Raw genomic sequence first — 21,800 nt, 5'->3', positions numbered from 1 at the left:
CCCCAGGGCTCAAACATCCACAAGCTGAAACCCAGGAGCAGCAAAGCTGAATTCAGAAGAAAGGAAGAAGCTGCCTGTAAGGTCTAGGGAAAAAAAAAAAAGATTATGAGCAATTACACATTTACAATGGCAGTGGAAGAAGCTAATATATCTCATGCTGAAGTGGGCAGCAGGAGAGTTGTGCAAGATGAGATAAGCAGCAAAAATGTAGGTTTCTTAGTTAAACTAAAAGCTTAGAGGGTACAATAAAACACTGCAGTTCCACCCGGGTTTTAATGAATGGATTTTCCCCTCTTGCACACTGACATACATTTGATATAGTTATTTATCCTATATATTTCTGGAGGCATATTTCCCAGGAGACCATGTTTATCTCACTCATAAGCACATGATGGATGTGTGGAGCTTTGGATAAATGGTATCACAATCAGATATTTTTATGGATATAGGCAAACTGGGTTATTAACAAAGGAAGGGCAGAGAGGAACCAGCACGCAGAAGAAAATAGGGAATGATTGATGACAATACACCTGAGGTTGCAAGGTGTAGGCTCCAGATAACCAGCTAACAGAAGAGGAGATAAGGGCAGTGCTTGAGACAGAGCTGTTTTCTACCTCAGGGTCAATGTCACATCAGCTGCCCCAAAGCCTGCGTCCCTCTGAGCCTGGCAGTGTAGAGCAGGCAAAAAATCCCTGGCAGGAGCAGCTCAAATATTGTTGCCTTCCCTTTTTATAAATTGGCATGCAGAGATACAAAACTCTTAATCCCACCAGAAAAACCTGAAACAAAAGAAATTCCAGGTTCTGGTGAGTTTGGGGAGGGACTGGTGTTGGTGGTGCTGCCCTATCGTGTCCACTGCAGTGGGACCTGTGGTGCTGCACTACAAAAAAGTAAAAATATTGGTTTATAATGGTAATAATTACTGAATTCGACTCTAGCTTTTTCATTTACAGAAACAGGGGGAATTAAAATGGGAAATAAAAGGAAGATAAATCTGCAGGCATGATTTGACCTGAAATCTGGCAGCTGTGTTGGGTGCTCACTGGGCTCTTCAGCCACCAGGGTAAAACCAGAAGTTTGAAATCTGGGGACTCTAATACCTCTGCATGGCCTTCCTGGGTAGCTTTCAACAAAACAGCTTGATGTGGGAGAGAACCTGGGCAGGAACAACTGCATCCATCTGAAAGTAGGAGGAACAGCAGCATGATAAAGCAATTTAGCAGTACTGAGTTTGCAAATCCCCAGCTGCAGCCTGGTCGAGGTTCCAGCCTCACAGGTAAAGTGTCTGTGTGATATGACACCATAAGGAGCACATGAATCCAGCCTGGAAAGCAATCCAGCTTCCCACTGCTGATGGAGATGTTAGAGTGGCAAGATTCCAGCTGGTTTTGTCCTGGGAAAGCTGGATGAGGCAATCACAACTCACCTGAAATACCCTCCCGGGAGTTCCCAAAGCCAGGATACCCCAGCAGCAACGTCTTCAAGCAGGGCGGTGCAAATAAATAACAGCCTCTCCATGTTTATTTTCTCTTTTCCTCATGAAAACTTGTGAAAAAACAACATGGGATGCAGGAGAGCCCCCTGAGAGGAGAATCTCAACCAGAGGAATGGGCTGGAGCAGCAGAGGCAGTGCTGAACACGTGCCCTCACACCAGGGTTATTAATCTGAACTTACACAGGGAGGGAGGGTTAGGAACACCAGTAAAAGATGGTACCAAAATTTAATGCCAACCAAAATGAAACAATAAAAGCTTCAGCATAGTATTCTTTATTGCCCTCCAGGTTATAATAAATCATTAGTTAGGTGAATCAATGCACAAAATCACAAGGACAAGATAAAGTTATGTCCTTTATGAGAGGTTTCTAAGCCTACAGGCTGAATATTCAGCCACTGCTGAAATCACACTTCAGTCAGACTATCCTGATGATCTTGATGATTGTCAAACCTCTCCTCGCTTCCTCCAAAAAAAACCCAAAAAACAAACAAACCACAAACTCAGGTACTGTCACCACTTCAAAAAATCTGTGTTCTTCTGGTTTGGGAACAACAGTCCCAAGTCAGGTTGCTGCACTTGGCTGTCCTTGCCACTGCAGTGGAGAGAGGCACCACTGCTGTGTGTTTAACCAGCCTGATGATCAGGAAAGGTGGTTAAATTTACAAAAGCCACCTGACTCATCTGAGAAATGTCCTTAATCAGATTACAGCAGGGATTCTCCAGAAGGGCAAGGAATGCCACTGCAGTTTGTGTCCTCAGAGGTGAACCATGCTCAGGGTCCTCCCCTCCAGAGCTTCTACTGCAAAAAGCCTGGAGGAATACCCTCCTTCACACAAGCAGTGACCTCTTTGACCATGACCCAAAATGGGAATTTCTTGGCAAATTTCCCACCACACGAAAGATATTGCAGCTACACAGTGGAAAAGGGAAATGTTTTGGGTTGGCAGCTAAATGATGAAGGCCATAATGAGCACAGAGCCCTCTTGTTTTACATATGCAATGTGCTCTGCCTTTCTTACAGCTGTCACAGGAGCCCTGTGGATAAGTGTGGAGGCGGCATGAGGGCTACAACTAAATGCATGTTCCATTGTTCAGGTGTCAGGGAGCCTGAGCTGCTCTCACAGGAATTGCATTCAGACAACGTCAGTCTGAAAGGAAAGGAAGGGATGATGCCAGCCCACCCTCACCAGCTCTGCTAAAAACCCCTCAGAAGAAGAGTTTGACCTTGCAGATGTTAGAAGGCTCACAGCACTCATGAACAACTTTGCACTGGTGGAATTGCCTTCTGGAGCAAAGCTGTGGCTGGCTATTTCACAGCAGGTCCAACCAAATGCCTTTGCAAAAATCATTTACCAGCAGCCAAGCTGCAGGAGGCAGGTCCCTGGAAGGATGCAGGCCCATGAAGTGGTGCACAGGGCTGCTAAGCTGCTCTGCTGTTAGACCTGGACTGTGATGCACAGCCCCAGGGATGGTAACAAAAGGCAAAACCAGTTTGTCTGTTTTCACAGTGAGCTCTCTCCAAGTCAGATGGCCCACCCTGGGTGGACCCAGCAGCAGCTGGAATACTGGATTTCATGGGACCAGACTCATGAGCCAGAGCTTGGCTGGGGCAAACGCAGCTACTGAGGGCAGAAGACCTTGGGGATGTGCAGGCAGCTTTTTCAAAATGTTCCATTTGTCCCAGAGAAGCTGTGGCTGCCCCTGGATCCCTGGGAGTGTCCAGGGCCAGGCTGGAAGGAGCTTGGAGCAACCTGGGCTAGTGGAAGGAGTTCCTGCCCATGGCAGGGGTGGGCACAGTACAATAAATTGGGAAAGCAGGGCAGTGGGGCACAGTGGCTCTAAATGTCACGTCAGACACTGCTGTGCTCATTGAGATTTAGGCTTTAATGTGCTGGATTCTGCTCCACACGACACAGGAGCTGTGCATCAGTGCACACCCTGCTGCATGTAAGATCAAAGTGTCTCTTCTTATCTCAAAGGAACCTTCAACAACAAGACAGTACAATTTGAAATCATGCAGCTACCAAATGCAGACAGAGATAAAGCTTGTCTCATTTAGCCCACTGCAACAAACACAGGGAAAAGGCAAAATATTGAGGTCAGTAAGCACATTCAATCCCATGGGACAACTGCACATCCAAAGGTGTGGCTCCTAGCACCCTCCCAGCTCCTGAAATGTTTCTGATTTGGGTGAGACCCAACTCAGACAGCCAGTGAGGTGATGCCTTCCCAAGCAGTCTGGCCATCAGCTTTGTGTGAGTCCCTGCTGATTCTTCCTAGCAAGGATGTGTCTCAGAGTTTGGCCCTGAGCAGGAGGAGCCACCATTCTGTGGGACAGGGTTGTTGCACTGTCTCCTTCTTGTCCTCTGACCTCCTGAACATGGGGACCAGCTGGCCCAGCACCCCCAGTCTCCATTGACAGCAGCATCTGGAAAAGAAACAACAACAAAGCTGGAAAGGGTAATCAGAAACAAGCAGCTCTTTCCATGGGAAGAGCTGTCAGCTCCCATGAATTGTATCTGAATTTGACTCTGCCCCTGTCCACATCACTAACAGCACACTGGAGTCATTAACAATGAGGGATTGTTTCAGAGGTGGTAATTCTCTGTGCAGCACTTCTGGTGTTTGTTCAAACTACACTTCAGGTAGACATGAAAGGTGGGGGGGAAAAGGCAATTAGCTTTATATTTGCTCAAAGGATGTTTCTCTCTTTGTCTTAGTCCAAACCTAGATAGGAAACAGACCAACTAAACTCATCTCAGCCACATTTCGAGGTGGTAGGGGCAGTGTTAGCACTTCAGTGAACAACAGCTTGACTATTCAGCTTTCCCTCCATTGCTTTTCCTATTACACTGATTCTTCTGGACCCTGAGCATGTGAGTGACATAAATTCAAAATACTGAGAATCACGGAGGCAACACATAAAAGGAGGAAATGGGAGCGAGAAATGAAGTTACAGTGTTGACAAATGGATGGATGTGAGCTTTGGGAGGCTTGGATGTGACTATGAGTGTGAAAAACAGACTGAAGCAAGGTTTCAGTGACTCCACCATTCAAGGCTCCATGGACTGCCTTAGAAATACCCAAAAATTGACCCCCTGTTCAGAGAAATCTTGGCTGAAAGTGCCTTTCAGCCTGGCTCAGTTTGGACACAGCCATGCAGAATGAGTACTGGGTAAGGCTGTAAACAAAGCCAGTGATAAATGCACTGCATCAAATTGTGGGTTGGTGCCAGAGCTCTGGGTGCCTGGGATCTGGTATTATTTAGCATCTAAATTAATGAGCTGGAAGAAGTAAACAAAATGATTAAATTCATAGATGATCCTAAACTAGAAGGAGTTGAGAACATCAGTCAGGAGATAGCAGAGACATAAAGTGACCAAGAAGCATTAATAAATGCTTCAAAACAGAATAATAAGATTTTAAGATTAAAATGCACGGTTGCATATCTGGGGGAGAACAGTTTGCAACATGCTGGCTTTATCAAAGGGAAAAATTTAGGAAACAGAGTTGTTTCCTAAGGAGGAGACCTGAGGCTTTCCATGGATTGTCAACTAGGCAGGAATTCCTATTTTGATCCAATTGCAAAGCATGTACATGCAGAAATAAACCCACCTCCTCCAGAGGGCACAGCAATTCAGAAGAGGGCAGGGAAAATACATCTGTCCCCTTTGCAGGGGCCCAGCTGGGTGCACTGGGCTGGGCAGACTGGGCACAGCCAGGGCTGGCACCAGTCCCCATCCATCAGGGGCCAGCCCTGGGCACCCCTGGCACAGCTGGGTTGTGTCCTGGGCCCCTCTCACCTTGGCTCCTGCTGATCTCACAGGCGGTGCCGCTGGTGCCGAGGGGACACAGGCACTCACACTCTGCTCCTGAAAGCAAGCACAGCACAGATGGGGGGAATTACACACCTGGAGCCACACTTCCCAGCAGGCATCCACTCCTCCCCAGCACTTCATCTTCTGGGAGCAAGGGACAGTGGGTGAAATGGCACCATTTTTCTCCAGTGCTGAAGGGATCAATACCAATAAACAGGGGAGCTGTGACTGCCCTGCACCCACTCTCACCTCCCCAGGCATTTGTTCCTGCCCTGCAGCTCAACCTCAGACTCACTGCTGCAATTCCACAAGCCAGGGGACCACAGAGTCCTCCTGCTCTTCTGTAAAAGAGGTCACAGAATCCTGGAATGGTTTGGGCTGGGAGGGACCCTAAAGCTCATCTCATCACCTGCCAGGGCAGGGACACCTTCCACTGTCCCAGGTGGCTCCAATCCCCATCCAGCTTGGCCTTGGACACTTCCAGGGATCCAGGGGCAACCACAGCTTCCCTGGGCACCCAGTGCCAGGGTCTCACCACCCTCACAGCCAGGAATTCCTTCCCAACATCTCATCTAATCCTGCCTTCCCTGCGGCCTCCTCTGGACTCATTCCAGCAGCTCCTTTTAGTATTTGGGGTCTCAGACCTGGACACAGCACTGCAGGTGGAGAGAGCTCAGTACAGTGATCAAAGTAAAGAACAAACTGCAGCATCAAGAAAGAGCCACCAGGACAGGAATATCCTAACTTGGCTTTGTGGCAGAAGCAAAGCCCAATATCCCAGCTCTGACTGCCCAGGGATGTGCATCCCATGTCACGAACCTGGGGAAGAGTTCCCACTCAGGAAAATACATGGTCACTTAAAACCTTTGCTGAGGAGCTCCTAAATGAAATACTAACCTGGACTCAGCTCCTACAAAGTTATTTAAACAAAGGTCACCATGAGACAAATGCTTGAAGTGCTACAATCAGCTGCTGGTACCTGAAGTGATCATTTCTGCATTAGATACAATTTGATGATAACAATTCTCATCAGGACTTTTGCAGATGCAGATTAGAATTAAGCACTTGACAAAATGGTCCCTTTGTTAGAAGCTCTCATCACATCATATATCTCTTGTTTAGGCAGAGCAGTTTTCATTCAATTTATTTTTCCCCTTCATTTTTTAAATCACAGCCTGCTTACAGAGGAGGACAGCTTCTACCAGAATACCAGAAACAGGGGGAGGTGGTGGTGGTGATCACTGTGCTTGGCACTTATATGGGGCTTTTCATCTTCAAAACCCTTTTACAAACACTAATTAACGCTGAGACAATAGTCACTTCTCCAGGAGGATGGAAGCAATCTTAAAATCAAAAGAAGGAGACTTAAAGATGTCAAGGATTTTTTTTTTAATGTGTAACTGAGAAGTAACAAATTCTTCTTTAAACTGATACAGATAATGGTCACTCCCATGACAAAGACACATCCCTTGGCCTTGCTGTCTTCACTTACCAGGAATCTACAAACACAGCAACTTTAAAAACACAGAGTAATTCCCTGATAAAGAAACGACAGGAAAAACTAAAGAGCAACTTGCTTGCCACATGCTCCCCACAAATTCCCAACTAATTTCCTTTTGACTCTCTACATCCCCCTGAAAGGTGCCTGTGCTCAGGTGGGGTTGGGCTCTTTCACCAGGCAGCACTGACAGGATCAGAGGACACAGTCTCAAGCTGTGCCTAGGGACATAAAAGCTGGAATAAATTCTGAGATTCTTTATCTTATTAAAGATAAAGTTCTGGAATAAAGTCTCATCAGATAAGATGAGGGAGGTGGTGCAGTCCCCATCCCTGGGTGTGTTTAACAAAACCTGGATGTGGCTCTGGGTGCCAGGGTCTGGCTGAGGTGTGGGGGCTGGGTTGGACTTGATGATCTTGAAGGTCTCTTCCAACCCAGTGATTCTGTGATCCTGTGAATCCTGTGAATCCTGTGAATCCTGTGAATTCAATCACGAGGGCAGGAAAGAGGAGCAGCCCCCTGTACCTCTCAGGAAGGGGATGCCATTCCCGTGGCACGGAGCACAGCGACAGGAGCTGCTCTCCAGCTGGAACTCATCCAGAGCCTGGCGCAGGTTCTCCTTTATTTTCATGGAATCAGCCAAGTCAGAGGGAGTCACCAGCTCATACAGCGGCTCTGCCTAAAGAGAGGGGAGAAGCTGCAGTAATTCCCAGTTAATTCCCATGCTTTAGTTCCCATGAGCATCCCAAGGCTGGGTGGTGGCACAGCTGGAGGGGGAAATGGAGGCTGTGTGGCACAAACTCCAGGCTTCCCATTGCTATTTGATAAAATCTTGTGAACAATGAGGCCACAATGTCAGGAACACTCCCAGGGATGCTCCCCTTGGTTTCCAACAGCAGAGGAGTAACAAATTTTTTTCTGTAACAAAATACAGCAGCCAACCTGTTGGGTAAGAAACAGGCTAGGTTGCACAGGAGTTTCATTAAATCCTTTCTCATCCATTTCTCTGGTACAGACATTTTTAGATCAGATTTGCCCAGACTTACATTTTCTGAGTGAGCTCTTACTCTGATTTTGAAAGCATCCCCTAAAAACCACCCACAAAAATCTCCTCCTACAGTCCCCCAGCACAGCCAGAGGCACCAGTCACAGGGATTCCCACCAGCACTTCCACCTTCTCCACTCCTGCATTTCAAGGCAGGTTTTAATCCTTATGGAGCCCAGAAAAGGGTTTCATTGCCTTCCAGGAGGGAGAGGATTTGATCTCCATCTGCAGATGGGGTTAGGGAGAGAAGACAATGATGTGCACAGCACAGTGAACATGCAGGACCAAGGAGATTTTGCTCACTCATTTATTTTCCTCCTGAGAACAAGGGAAAGTTAAAGTGGGGTGTCAATACTGCCAGTCACCCATTGCTGCCTGTGGGATGATAACTCCATGTGCCATCAGAGGATCCATCCCAAATTCCCATCCTCACTGCAGGGATGCTGCCACGCAGCCCACACACAGGAAGCATGAAAGATCACCCTCCTGCCAACACAGGCTCCAACCACAAGAACTAAAGAATGTTCCAATAAAAAAAAAATCCTCATTTCCTGCTGCTGTACATCCACTCTTCATCAATTATCTGTGATCCATACTTTGCTTTTTGAATTCAGACCATACAAATGAGGAAATACACTATGAGTGACCTGCCAAGTCCCTCCAGCAGATGATTTATGAACTGATTTGCTTTAGTTTTCCCTAACTAAGCATTCTTGGGCTGACATTTAGTCACACTCCACTGGTGCTTTTGATCTTCCAGCCCCACAGGGATATTGGTATGGAAATGAAGATACCAAATCCAAATTACATCTGCCTGAGGTTTTTCACTGGGCAGCCTGGTCAGTGATGCCAAGCAAGACAAAGAACACCTCAGTTCCTCATGGGAGGCTTTTCTGTGAGGGGGATTTGGTGCAGAGGGCTGCATTTCTCTTGTCTCCTGCCCTGAGACCTCCCAGAAGATTTCTGGAAGGTCAATCCACAGCACCCCAGGAGCTGCAGCAAGGGCCAGATGGGCACTGGTTGTATTTCAAAAATACTGATTTTTGCTTGCTTCACCTTTTCAGAATTCCTCTTTCTCGAGAAGCAGCCCCCTTTTACAAATGTGAAGATTTTTGCCTAAAATTAAATTTTACAATGAAAAACAACTATAAATCAACTTCCACCTCTACTAGTCCAAACTCCTGTTTAAAAGGATGTTCTCTTGCACCTTTGTGCTATTCACTCATTTTGACATTACAGATGATGAGGCAGAATTGCTGCACACTTCTTGCTTTTTTGCATTTCTAAAACTCTCCAGGGATCAAAAATCCTTGACTCTTCAAAGCCTAACTCCTGTTTTTAAGGTTCAGCTAAGCTGCACAAACATCCAGGCATGCCCAATGAAAATGCACCTCAAAGAATGGTCACTGGTGCTCACAGAAGCTGATAAAGATCAAGGAAAATGGAAGTCCTTATAAAATACCTGCTGCCAGATGCAACTTTTGGTAAGTTATACATTGGTAAAACAGAAGGTGATCGTCTGAATTGCCTGGCAGGCAGCAAGAAATGACATCTGTAAAGGGCTAAAGCTGTTTACTTTGTGTATTTCCAACCACAGCCCTTTAAAGCATCCCACCTTTGCATTTCTGAACGCTCACTTAGAGAAGCTGCTCAATAAGGTCTGTTGTCACTGACATATTTTATGAAAATCCTTTTACTAGGATTTTCCTTTTGAGAAGCTGAGAACCCTCAGAAAAGAAATGTAAACAATAACTATTTGATGGCTGTGGAATGCAGTCTGGAGATGGTTTACTAACAGGTGCATTTTTGATTGGTTTCATGTAGATTGTTTTTACTTGACCAATCATGGTCCAGCTGTGTCAGACTCTCTGTTCAGTCACAAGATTTTATTATTCTTTCCTTTCTAGCCTTCTGGTATCTCCTTTCTCTTTCTTTAGTATAGTTTTAGTATAGCATTTGTAATATAATTATAATATAATATAATATAATATCATAACATATAATAAAATAATAAATCAACCTTCTGAAACATGGGAGTCAAGATTCTATTCTCATCTCTTCCCTCATCCTGGGGACCCACAAACACCACCACAGTTTGTTATTCCTGTTTTTGTTTTTTTTTTTTTTTCCCTCTAAATCCTGCTTATTTAAACACAGAGTTCCCCAAGGAGCTCAGCTGGGGCAGGAGGAAGGGGAGGGTGCAGTACCTTCAGCTTTATGATCTCAGGGTTGTACTGCACAGCATCTCCCCACTGCTGCATGAGCTGGGCCGTGGGCAGGTCCTTGTGGGCCAGGGTGGTGATGTCTTCACTTGCTCCTCCACGGACCAGCACCTGGAAATCCTCCACAAACCGCTTCCTGGCAGTGCTGTCTGCAAACATGCACTCAGGGAAGTGCCCAGCTGTGCCCACACTGTGCCTTTGTGGGCTGCAGGTATCACTGACACCACAATCGCTCCCATGCAGGAGCCGTCCCACCCGGAGGGCAGAGGAAAAAGGCCACAGGTGCTGCTCACCTGCTTTCCTGCAAAGTGTGTCCTGTGTCCCTCCTGCTCCCCTGCAGGAATTCCCCATCCTGCACCCTGCATCCCTCCCCTAAATTCCTTCCCCATGGTTTCAAGCTCACAGGTCCTTCCACAGCCCCACGCTGCTCACCGCCAGGAATATTCCCTGTTCTCCCCCATGGATTCCCAGGTGCACATTCCTCCTGGACACACCCCCAGCTCCCCACGTCCCCAGAGGCTCCCACAGCACCATCACCTCCCTGTTTCCCCCATCAGGATGCAAAAGGAGGCGTGCTTGGTTGCCCTGCTGAGAGGTGGGGGTTGATATTTAACACAGAGCTGGCCAGGGGGGCGATGGTTGAGCATCTCCTTGGGATGCTGAGCAGATATTTCCTCTCTACAAAGAAAATCTTGGAAAAACCCCAAGCTCTGAGGTATTTCCCCCTCTGTTAAGCCAGGCTGGGGTTAGCCAGCAGACTCAAAAGTGGCTGTGAGGGAGTGGGGAAATATTTCAGGCAGGCAAGATGACAAAACCTTCCTTTCACTATGACAAAGAAATGAAATGGCACAAGTGTTTCGTGCTTACCTCCAACCTCTTTCAAAAGGGCTTTACAGCCAGCTGAATCTACTCCAAGCCCCACAGAGAATTTACCAAAATTCACAGCAATGTTAAAGCCCTTCTGTGCACATTTCTGGACATCACTCAGAGAATAACCTTAAATACACAAAAATTGTAAAGTTTTAATACAATTATTTCATGTTTTATGTCCACGTACACAGAAAATGAGATTTATAATTATTTTTGCTTTAGGAAAAGAAAAGAAAGATATGATGAAGAAGGTTGTTTTTTAGGGGTTTTTTGTTACTTAACAGAACTATATGAAATGAAATCTCTACGTTTTACAGAACTCAGAAGCCAAGTGAAAATGAGAGGTAAATGCTGGAAGAGGAGGATTTTAGTCACCCACCCAGCTGTGCTGGTTAAGCAGAGCTGCAGTGGGTAGGAAAACAGAGGATGTCTAAGCACAGACTACCCACCACCCCTCCCCATTTCCAGGCTCAGGTTTTTTAAGAGGAATTGATGAAATAGCTTTTCTTCCTTTTACCAGCTCACATCTCCAGTTCTCTGCTGCCAGAAGAGCCTTAATGCTACATGGAAATTCAGATTAGATACCAGGAAACATTTCTTCAAAAGAGTTATCAAGTCCTGGAAGAGGTTCCCCAGGGCAAGGTGGAGTCACCAATCCCAGAGGGATTCATGGGACATGTGGAGGTGGCACCTGGGGACATGGTTCAGTGGTGGCCTTGGCAGTGCTGGGTTAACAGCTGGACTCCCTGATCCTAGAGAGCTTTTCCAACCTAAAGGACTCCATGATTCTAAGATGTGGCAGATTGGATTCTGTGTGAGAGCAGAGCAAGTACCAACCATGTCACACAGGGTGGGATACCAGATCTGCAAAAGAAAATTTCAGTTCCAGCACAAATATAACGAGGGATTTGAAGGGGAAAACCTGAATGCTCAGACTGGACCTACAAAACCCTGCTGAGAACTCACAGGCCAGTTCAGCACTTGTGTGAAAACATTGTTATTGCTGCAGGATCCTGATCTGGGGAGCAGACACTGAGCATTTTGATGCAAACAATAATACACTTAGTTCAAACAAACATGGCCCACAGCAACAGCTGAGAAATTGGGAAACTCTGTTAGAATCTGAATACCTGAAATGTGAATCTAGATTCTGTCCCTCTCTCTGACTCCAGGGTAAGGAACTTCCCACACAGCAGAAGGACAAACAAGCAGAGTATTACACAAAGCAGAGCCCAGTAAATGCCTCTGCAAACAGACAGCAGAGGCAGCTCCTCACCCCCCTGCCAATGAATAAATAATTGAGAGTGCAGCTATTGATTAATGTCACACTGCTCGCTCTGTCCTACACAACAATCATCATTTCTCACAACAAAGGGAGCCAGAGCCAAAGAGCAGGAGCAATGTCAGGCACAAGAGTCACCCAGCACATTATTTACTGTTTCCTACATGCTGGAAAAGCTCTCCAGGCTAAAGGTGTTCCAAGACTGCCATTTGAAAGGCAGTGGAAAAAGAACCTGGGTGAAGCTTTTCAAAGCTAACAGAAGTGTTAAGATCCACGATTATCATTCATCTCAACATCTTGTCAGCCTCTAAAACGTGTTGTCCAAAATGCTTGCCACAGGGCTCTGTGAACTAAGTCCAGCCCATGATTTGAAAACCTCTTTATTCACTGCCAAGGAGCACCTGTACTCCCACATTTCCTGCAGGATTTCTTTGAGATGCTGTGGAGCCCTTCTCCCATCACCTCCCTGACCCTCTCAGACCTGAGGCATCCCTGTGTGCCTGCTCAGAGGTTTTCCCACCCAAAATCTGGCCCCAAAGTGTAGGAATGTGTCCCCTGTTGACGAAGTGACAAAACTATCCTTCATTCCCTTCAAAAGGAAAGAATCCCAGAAGTTTCTCTCCTCAATTAGGTGAAAAAGGCATCTCATAGGCCTGGGGGACTTCACCTCAAACTTAAGGATAGCTAATTGGACAGGAGCCAAAAAGTCCTGTGTGAGCAATTTACTAGAAAAAGAAGAGAACAAAGAAACTAATGGCTTTGGTGAGGTGTTTTACCAAGAGCAAGAACCTCCTACACCTGGATTGATTTTTCCTCTGTAAAGAGTTTGTTATTTTGCCTTTTATTAAACCTTTTTGTTTCCAGCACTGCAACAGAAGCTGTCCTGCTGATTTTATGCCTCCAAAGGTAGCTGAGCTATCCTGGGTGTGAAACAGACCTCCAAGAGCTTATGAGACCTGGCTCCAGGAGGCTCCAAAGCTCCTTCCCCACCACCAGCTGCACATACCTGCCTTGCGGAGCTCCTGGCCGTTCATGACCAAGGTGTACTCATAGATGCCCCCAAGAGTGGCCTCCTGGATGAAGTGTGTCCCAAAGTCCCGGAGGAGCTCCCGGTACTCCCCGTAGCTGTACTCCGCCGGGAGCCGCCGCAGCCGCCGCACAAACTCGTGGTGCAGCATCAGGGCCCGGGGCTTCAGCTTGTAAACACCAACAGCCAGCTCAGAACGGGCGTGGAGGAACTTGCTGGACTGCAGGAAAGGCAGGAGAGCCCAGGAGGAGTGAGGGAGGTCGTTTTCAGGACAATGGAATTTGTTATTTGCGGTTAAACCATCAGCGCTGCTCAGGATTTATTGATTTCACAGTTTCCAACTGGAAATCTTATAACTGGAAATGTCCTAGCTATTTTTCATCTCCTGTTTTTTGCAAAAGCAAAACTTTCAGTAGTAAAAGCTCCTGAGAGTAAGGCCACGACTGGGACACAGGAAAAGGCAGGGCCCAGGTTCTGCTGTGGCACATCCAGAATGCAAGGACACCTCAGCACCCTGCAGGACTGCTTTACCCCTCATGAAACTTCATCTCTCACAAGCTCCCTCCTGAAAAATTCTCACATCTGAAATCATGATTTGTAGGGGAAATGGTCATTCTCTGGTTGAGCCAGATTTATATTTCACAGACTTACCAAAACTGAAAGGAAATAAAACACAAACACTATGTCTCTCATACATACACATATTTATATGGCTCTGGGTAGATATGTAAACATGGATATTTCTTTTCTCTCCCCTTTCTGGCATCAAAGTCTGGAAGAGAAAACGTCTTCCATTATGTTCAAAGGATTTAGTGTTCAGTTGGGCCAGCAGGACAAGAGGGATCAGTGTAGAATGCTGCAGCTTAAATAATAAAATCAGGACTTAATATTTGGTTTCTTTATGGGTATCTGTTGCAAATGCTTCTCATCAGCCTCTGATCTTGTTGTGAGAAATTCCACTTTGCAGGAAGCAAATGCAAGGAATACTTTGCCATTCCTGAGTACACTTTACACTGAAAGGAGACAGATTGGTGATACTATTACACCACTGATATGAGCTGCCTTTGTTCATGGCAATAACAAATGAAAAAAAAAATAAAACAAATTATGGCAGTTGTAGGAGTTACAGATTCAAGCTGAACAGGCTTTTCAGTTTCAATTTTTCACTACAAGCATTCAAAGGTGGATGCCCAGCAGAGCAGTGGACAGACCACACTGAGAATCAGAGAATTTCCACAGCTGGAAGGGACCCTCAAGCACCACTGAGTCCTCTCAACAAGTTGTGGCTGATTTCAAAGGCCAAGCAGCCCAGATCCTGGCTGAGAGCTGAATGGAAAAGCTCCTGGATGCTGCAAACACAAAGGAAGGCTCTGTGGGGGTAGTCAAACTTGAACAAATGGCAGAATCCAGTTGGGGATTTATCCCAGTCCTAGCTGCTGGCCTGAGGAGGAGCCTCAAACCAACACACACACACACTTACAAGGAACACATTAGCAGGGAATTAAGTGGAGCAGTGCTTACACTTGAAGAAAATCTTTTCATCCTCTGCATGAACTTCTTGAACCTCATGTCATTTGAATTGTAACCAAGTTCAAACACTTTTGGTATTTTTATACCGATGCTGAAGCTTGACTGTGTGGCTTTTGCCTTCAGGACAGTGCTTTCATAATTTGAGTAGGAGTCATATTCAGTCATTGTAAATTCATATTTGCCTTTGGTCTAAACAGAAAGGAAAAACAACACGTCTCATTTCCTGCACAGTGATTGTACACCTGAAGCGTGGGGAAGGAATGCAGACACAAATATACTTGTGAATTAATGCTTGCACTTTGAAGATGAAAAGCCTTATATAATTGCAAAGCACTATTATTATTAACACAGGTACTTCAAGAATACTTGATTTTACAGCAGCAGGAAAGCTCCTATCTCCTCCATGCTGCAAGGTCCTCAGGCTTTCACTTCATACGTCAATCTTATGCAAAGAAGGTGAAATCTGAAACACAGGCATCAATTAAAGTACAAATTCTAAAAAGAAATGGTTTCCTAGTGGGCAGCACTCAAAACCATCATGCCCTCAGAAGCACTAAGGTCAAATATATGATATTTGAAATACAGCTTTGATGCATGACAGGAACAAGTTTTCACACAAAGCTTGTGGTTTGTTCAACACCATGGAGTGGGTGGGGTATGAGGATGTTCTAGAATAGGGTAAAAATCAGCCTGGTCCTATTGGGTGCCAAGAATTTTGTGATTTTTTTTTTTTACAAAATGAGCCAGCAATAAGCTTTGGGAACTAAACCCATTGGAATATGTGTGTGTAGGCCTCTTTGCAGGCTCATCTGGCACGCACCTCTGGTGTGTAGCTTTCCACATTGTAGGGCTTCCTGAACCTGGTGTCTCTGATGTAATGGGGAGAGCATCCCCCAGCATAGTACCTGTGATCTAGGACCAACCCCTCCAAGCTGTTTGTGAAGATATTCAACCTGTAGGTGAAGCAGAACAGCAATGTTTTATGGTACCAGCAATTCAGAGCTAAACACTGAATGTCTTGGCTGAGAGAGGCAAAAGATTGTTTTGTTTGGCCCCAGCTCTTTGTTTCACACTTCTTTATTCTGAAACCCCAAAAGAAAGCTTGGCCTCTTTCACTGTCCAACCAGCCCAGGTGCTGCAGAAGGACCTGACTAATGAGAAAGCAAAAGACAGAGTTGAATTTTGACGCTTGCTGAATATAAATCACAATTTTCATCCCCCAGCTGTGAGTGACACCAGTGTTACTGCCACCAGCACTGGCAGCTTCGTGGCCTTTACTGGAACTCTCCAGGAAGAGCAGAACAAACTGGATCAGCCAAACCCTCACCCCACCAGGCTGCTCACCCTGAGCACCCCCAAATATCCACAGCACCCATCAAAACCTTCAAAGACAGCTTTGCCAATCCATGCCATCAACCCAGACTGATTTTTAATTCCCACTTCTTCATTCTGGTTTATCAGCCAAAATCTTTGCCAGGTTGGCCCAGGGGCAACCAGAGGTCAGTAGATCACAGTAAAAATTGTTGGGAAACAAGAAAAGAGGCACTCAAGCAACAGCTCAAGTAATCCTTGAAAGCACAGGGAGTTTTCCTTTGATTTCAGTGGATGATGGACAGAAACCTTAACCTGTCTGCTCTAAGAAAGAATGCAGCACGGCAGTTTGTGGAGAGGAGGAGATTAAACCCCATCACTGGCTTTTCCCATTGCTGCTGCTGGAGTGAAACTTCATCAAAAAAACCCCACAAAAAACCATCAGCGCTCCAGGACTCTGTTGGATCTGCCTCTCCTGATTTTGGGGAGAGAGGCTTGCATGATAATGACACTGAAGCTGTAAAAAAATTAACTCTAATTTTAGAACAATCTGGAAAAAAAGGGAAGTCCACTAAAAACAAATTACTGAGCAATTGTAGCTTCAAAGAGATGAGAAGCATGTTCCTATAATTGTCCAACATTATTTTTAATTTTGATTAAACTCAGAAGTACAAAGCATTAGCAATGACATGTGCAGAAACCATATCTCCAGAGAATAATGAGAAAATTATTTTTTTCTTGCAATATGATTTTCCTTTTTCTTTTTTTTTTTAATGTAAAAAGCAATTTTTTCCCTGCAGAGTAAGAAAAAAAAGCTCTCTTTCCACACAGTCTGATCTTATAGAAAGTTGTCACAATCTTAGCCTGCAAAGGCTGAATCAATTCAGACTCAGATTTTAATCCCCACAGAGCTGCTAATATGCAGGTTTACCCTACCCTGCTCATAGAAAGCACAAAACTTTCACCACCTCTCAATGTCATGGAAGAAATCAAAAGAATTTGAACAGCTTTTCCCCTCCCCACCAAACCAGTACAGGGTGTAAGAATACAAACCCAAGGATTCATGGAATGATTTGGGTTAACAGGGACCTTTAAAGGTCATTTAGCCCCAACAACTGACTTGGGCAGAGACACCTTTCACTATCCCAGGCTGCTCCAAGCCCTGTCCAACCTGGCCTTGGACACTTCCAGGGATCCAGGGGCAGCCACAGCTTCCCTGGGCAATCTGTGCCAGGGCCTCACCACCCTCACAGGAATGTATTTATTCCCAATACCCCATCTAACCCTGTCCTCTGGCAATGGGAAGCCACTCCCCCTTGTCCTGTCCCTCCAGGCCCTTGTAAATCACCTCTCTCCATCTCTGTTCACTCCTTCAGGTGAAAGGCTGCAATGGGGTCACCCCAGAGCCTTCTCTTCTCCAGGCTGACCAACCCCAATTCCCTCAGCCTTTCCTCTTAGCAGAGCTGCTCCATCCCTCTGACCAACCTGGTGACCTTCTCTGGACTTGCTCCAACAGGTCAATGTCCCCCAGGCATTGGATCAGGTTCCTGGATCCCAGCTCACTCCTGGATACAGCAAATGCTCCAGCTTTCCTCTGTTCAGGGACTGTCTGAAGTCACCCTAGTCACCCTCAGCCCTAAGTAAGAGAGCATCTCACCAAAGTCACAGCCTTACCCTTTTGCCAGGTTCTCTATTCCCCAGTACTCTTCCATCTTCTGGTCACATTTCCTGAACACTTTTTTGCAGTTTTTCTCATCTGATTGGTCCCCACAGTCGTCATCCCCATTGCAGAGCAGCCTCCGTGCAATGCACCTGCCTAGGATGGAAGGGGAAAGTCACCCATGAAACAATCTGGGATCACACTCCCTGATGTGGAGTCCAGGAGCAAAACAAAAAATTCCTGGAATGAATGGTTCAAATCTAGCTGGAAAAAATTAAATCCTTCTCTATCTGCATGGACCCCTAAATTCTATATGCTCAGTTTCACTCAAAAGCATCATAATCTTAAAATTCCTTGCTCATCTTAGGAAAAAACCCACAATTATTAAAAGTATAAAAAAAGTACAGAATGTTTTTGGTAATTTTTTTTTTTGAGAGAGGAAACATGCTGTTTCAGCAGGCCTTGTATATGGTATTGTTTTCTTTCTCTCTCCCCATGCCCACAATTACTGAGTGTTTTCAGTCTCACCAAAACACTGGAAGATGCAGAGCAGAGGCTTTTCCTTTGCCCCATCTCAGGTGCTGAGCTCCTCTTGCTGTCCCTTGTGCTACAGATTTTGCTGATATCACCAGGTTACAATTTCCTGCTCGGAGGTTCCAAAGATGGCTAACAGACTCACTGACACAAACACAAGCACAGAAGGAGCCAGGTCAATTCCTGGCATCCCTCTGGCCCAGCAAACTCCTGTAGAAGCCCAGAGTTCAGCACAGTGGCATCAGAAGTGACACCTGAGCAGATCCTTACCTGTAACTGCACACAAAAACCCATCACAGCGAGCTCTGCTCCTGCAAGGGCTGTTTGTGACACACTCCTCAGCTTCCCTGTCAGAGCCATCACAGGGGTCTCCACTGAACTGAGAGGGCTGTTCCAGGCGGGCAAATCTGTACTGTGATGAAATAAAAAATATTGACTCAAGTGCACAGAAATGGTGAATTTTACGCTTCTCTGGTTGAAAAACAAACTTTGTGTCGCCGGGATCTGATCTAAGCGCGCTCTGTCATATTAAAAGAGAAAAGTGTCAGCACACAAGTGTGAAGTTGGTAATTTGCCTCGTTTCAAAGGTTTCTGATCTGCGACAGTTTTAATTTTACTGAGGAAGGGTTGAGGATTGGGAGGGATGAAGGAAAGTTTGCTTTTCTTTGACAGTTTGTTTAAACGAGCCTGACAGCGCAGTGCCGGACTTCGCAAGAGTAAGGAAGGATCCAGTTCCATCTCCTCTCTTTCAATTAGTGCTGGTAACGACATCCCTTGTTATTTTCTGTCAGTGTATTTACTTGCCCCTCTGTATCATGAGGGACTTTTTTCCGCCCACAACACTGCTGTGAAGCAGTCAATTATTCCATCCAATATGTTGTCCCTCCTTTTTTCCCCGGCTTCTGAGATTAACTCTTTGATACGAAGCTTCACTCTCCCCCCAACTCCCATCACTGGTTATTTCTGCTTAAGCCTGGGAACAGCTTCTCCAACTTGTTAGCAGAGGTCTCTCTAGCAACAAGGGATTTTGCTCTTCACACTGTTGGGATCATTACTTTCATTTGATGGGGCTTCTCGGGTGGAAAATGCTGGCTGGCAGACAAGAAAAAGCATCTTAATCCTGAGAGGCACCAAGTGTCTCCAGGTCCCACAGGGGACCATTAGTGGGGAAGGTGCCTTGCACTGACGATGGAAAGTCAGGACTGTGTTGGTAAGTCCCCGCAAAGCCTGGCCTTACACCTTCTCAGGACAGTGAGGCACCCTGGAAAGCACTGGAATTACTGGGGGTGGTGAGCTGAAGAGCTAAAAGCCACCTGAAAGCAAAACCCACGGTCTCACCTGTGCAGGGCTTTCCTCGTCAGCCCCCCTCAGTTTGCCCAACCCCACGGACAAAAAGGACATTGCTCGAAGGAGGTCCCACCTCCTGGTTTCTCAGTGGTCCCCAGAGCACAGACACTCACCCTTTGCTTCTGGCAGGGGTCACACTTGCTCCAGGAGGACCAGGAGGAGAGGATGCAGTCGCGGGGCTGTGGCGGGACACTCGCGGAGCGGGCGTGCCTGCCCCTGGCCACTCTGGGGCTCAGGGACTCCTGGCCACTGCGTCCAACAACATGAGAGCTTCAGGCTGTGAAACTGTGAGCTCTGAGGACCTGGCCCCTCAGCCCAGGCCTGTGTGAACCCTCACACCAAGGAGAACTAGCACTTGTTAGATCTCACCACACCTTGCATGCAACCTCTGGATTTCAGTCCTCATCCTGATGGCATTCATTCTGCTGGCCTTGATTGTGTAAAAACCTGATCCACTCTCCAGTGCCTGCATGGGAAACTAAACCCATGGTCCACCAATCTGGGCTTCACCTCAAGCTGTGCAAGCACCAGCTGCTGCCCTCACTCTGTGGCTCCAAGGTCACACACCTCCATGATGAACATCAGTCCCAAGAAAAGGCCTGGCACGCACTCAGCATTTCTCAAAACCAGGCTTAAGTGTCTCTCTTTGCCCAGCAGCCCATTTTCCCCCAAGCTGGCCAAAGGCACTGGTCTTAGATTCGACTCTCAGTTCATGGTCATTAACCCATTAATCCCTTTCAACCCAGTAAAGAACCTGAACCCCAATTGTGAGCCTTTACTGCTCACCCCAGCCACCCTCATGTGACAGCTGTCTCCAAGGTTTCCACCATGCCACAGTCAAAATGCTGCCTCCTATTTTGGTGGATTCAGGATTTCTGATTAAATCCTTGTCCCAGACAAATGCTCCCTTGTTGCACCTTCTTCAAGTGGGGAGCTTTAGTAAAATGTTGACAATTAGTTTCTTTTCATACCCAGTTTGACAAGGAAACTACCACAGTGATGTTCCCAATTCTTCTACCCTGCCAAGGAACAGCATCAGCTGAAGCTTTAAGTATGATTTAGTGCCTGGCATGGGGTTCCCATTATAGCATATTAAAAATCACACTGAATAAAGGAATTACAAAACCTCATCAGCTTGCTGAGGCATGAAATCAAAGCTCAAAGTTCAGAGAACAGTGCAAAAATATAGTTAGATTGGAAAGATTACAAGATGCAGATCTCTGAAGCAGCAACATCTATTACACCAGCAGAGAAAGGAACGGCTCTCAGCCACATTCTCACCACTCCTGCACTTGAAAGGGACACCCCCTGTGTGCCCAGCCCTCTGTGGGGCAGCCAGCACGGAAGGAGGCTGCATGTTCAACCAATTCCACGTTACAACACGAGTGTGGCAATTTGTCAGCTCCAATTCATCACCAGGACTGCTCCTCTGAAGGCAGAAACGCCGCCGCCCTCCGCGACTTCCAAACGCCTTTTGCCATTCATTAGAGACTCGGAAATCACTCACGACAGCAATTACAGCCCCTACAACACCCAAGCCTGTGCTGATCCTGATGGTTTCTCCTGCCATCCCCTGCAAGTGGCTCCAGAAGCTCTCACTCACCCAAAGCCATGAGCAGTGTGGGTGCCCAGCACGGCACAGAGCAGCAGCAGCAGTTGGGCGCTCATCGCTCCGAGGTACTGCTGCAGGTCCCACACCACCAACACCCCACCCTGCCTGCTGTGGGGGCTTGAACAGGGTTCAAGCACAAAAAGAGGAACTGCAGAGCTGCTCTGCCACCCTGCAAACAGCAGATGACCCAGCACCTGGCAGGCTCACAAGGTAAACGCTGCAGTGGTTAGCACATGGCTTTCCTGAGGAGAGCAAAGCTCTGCCTGGGAGCAATCTGCACCTTCCTTTGTAATGCTCCTTTCAAGGGATGGGGGAAATGAATATTTCAACGAACAAAACATATTTGAGTCTTGGCAAGAAGGAAGTGATAAGTAAACTCAAGTCGGCTTTCTAGGAAGAGAGTGCAGAATCATTTATTTATTGCTGCTTTTCAGGTCCGTCTTCCAGAGGAAGGTCAGACATGAGGCATGAGCACTTATTCTCACGCCTCAGGGAAAGCCTTTTCCCTCAGAGTGGTCTTCCCTGAATCTCCTGCTGCTGGGGAGGAC

At 46.5% G+C, this 21,800-nt stretch overlaps 1 protein-coding gene across 2 annotated transcripts; it reads right to left on the bottom strand.

Annotated features, from left to right (window-relative positions):
• Positions 1-1,752: 1,752 nt before the first annotated feature.
• On the bottom strand, positions 1,753-21,463 carry C8B (complement C8 beta chain). Of its 2 annotated transcripts, XM_059853713.1 has the most exons (12): positions 21,244-21,463; positions 19,754-19,889; positions 18,564-18,705; positions 17,774-17,915; positions 15,609-15,741; positions 14,780-14,977; positions 13,238-13,478; positions 10,947-11,075; positions 10,065-10,228; positions 7,338-7,491; positions 5,300-5,368; positions 1,753-3,924 (listed from the first exon to the last, which is right to left on the bottom strand). In XM_059853713.1, the coding sequence occupies exons 1-12, from the start codon at positions 21,306-21,308 to the stop codon at positions 3,773-3,775; spliced, it is 1,725 nt and encodes a 574-aa protein (XP_059709696.1). In that variant the 5' UTR covers positions 21,309-21,463; the 3' UTR covers positions 1,753-3,772. The 2 variants fall into 2 exon arrangements, with proteins under 2 accessions (XP_059709696.1, XP_059709697.1); XM_059853714.1 differs by lacking the exon at positions 14,780-14,977 and having other exon boundaries at positions 21,244-21,462.
• Positions 21,464-21,800: the final 337 nt, after the last annotated feature.

Source organism: Haemorhous mexicanus, chromosome 9 (assembly GCF_027477595.1).
Source record: "Haemorhous mexicanus isolate bHaeMex1 chromosome 9, bHaeMex1.pri, whole genome shotgun sequence".
Lineage (NCBI taxonomy): Eukaryota > Metazoa > Chordata > Aves > Passeriformes > Fringillidae > Haemorhous > Haemorhous mexicanus.
Note: the sequence above shows the minus strand (reverse complement) of the source record. Positions and strands in the feature narration are given on the sequence as shown.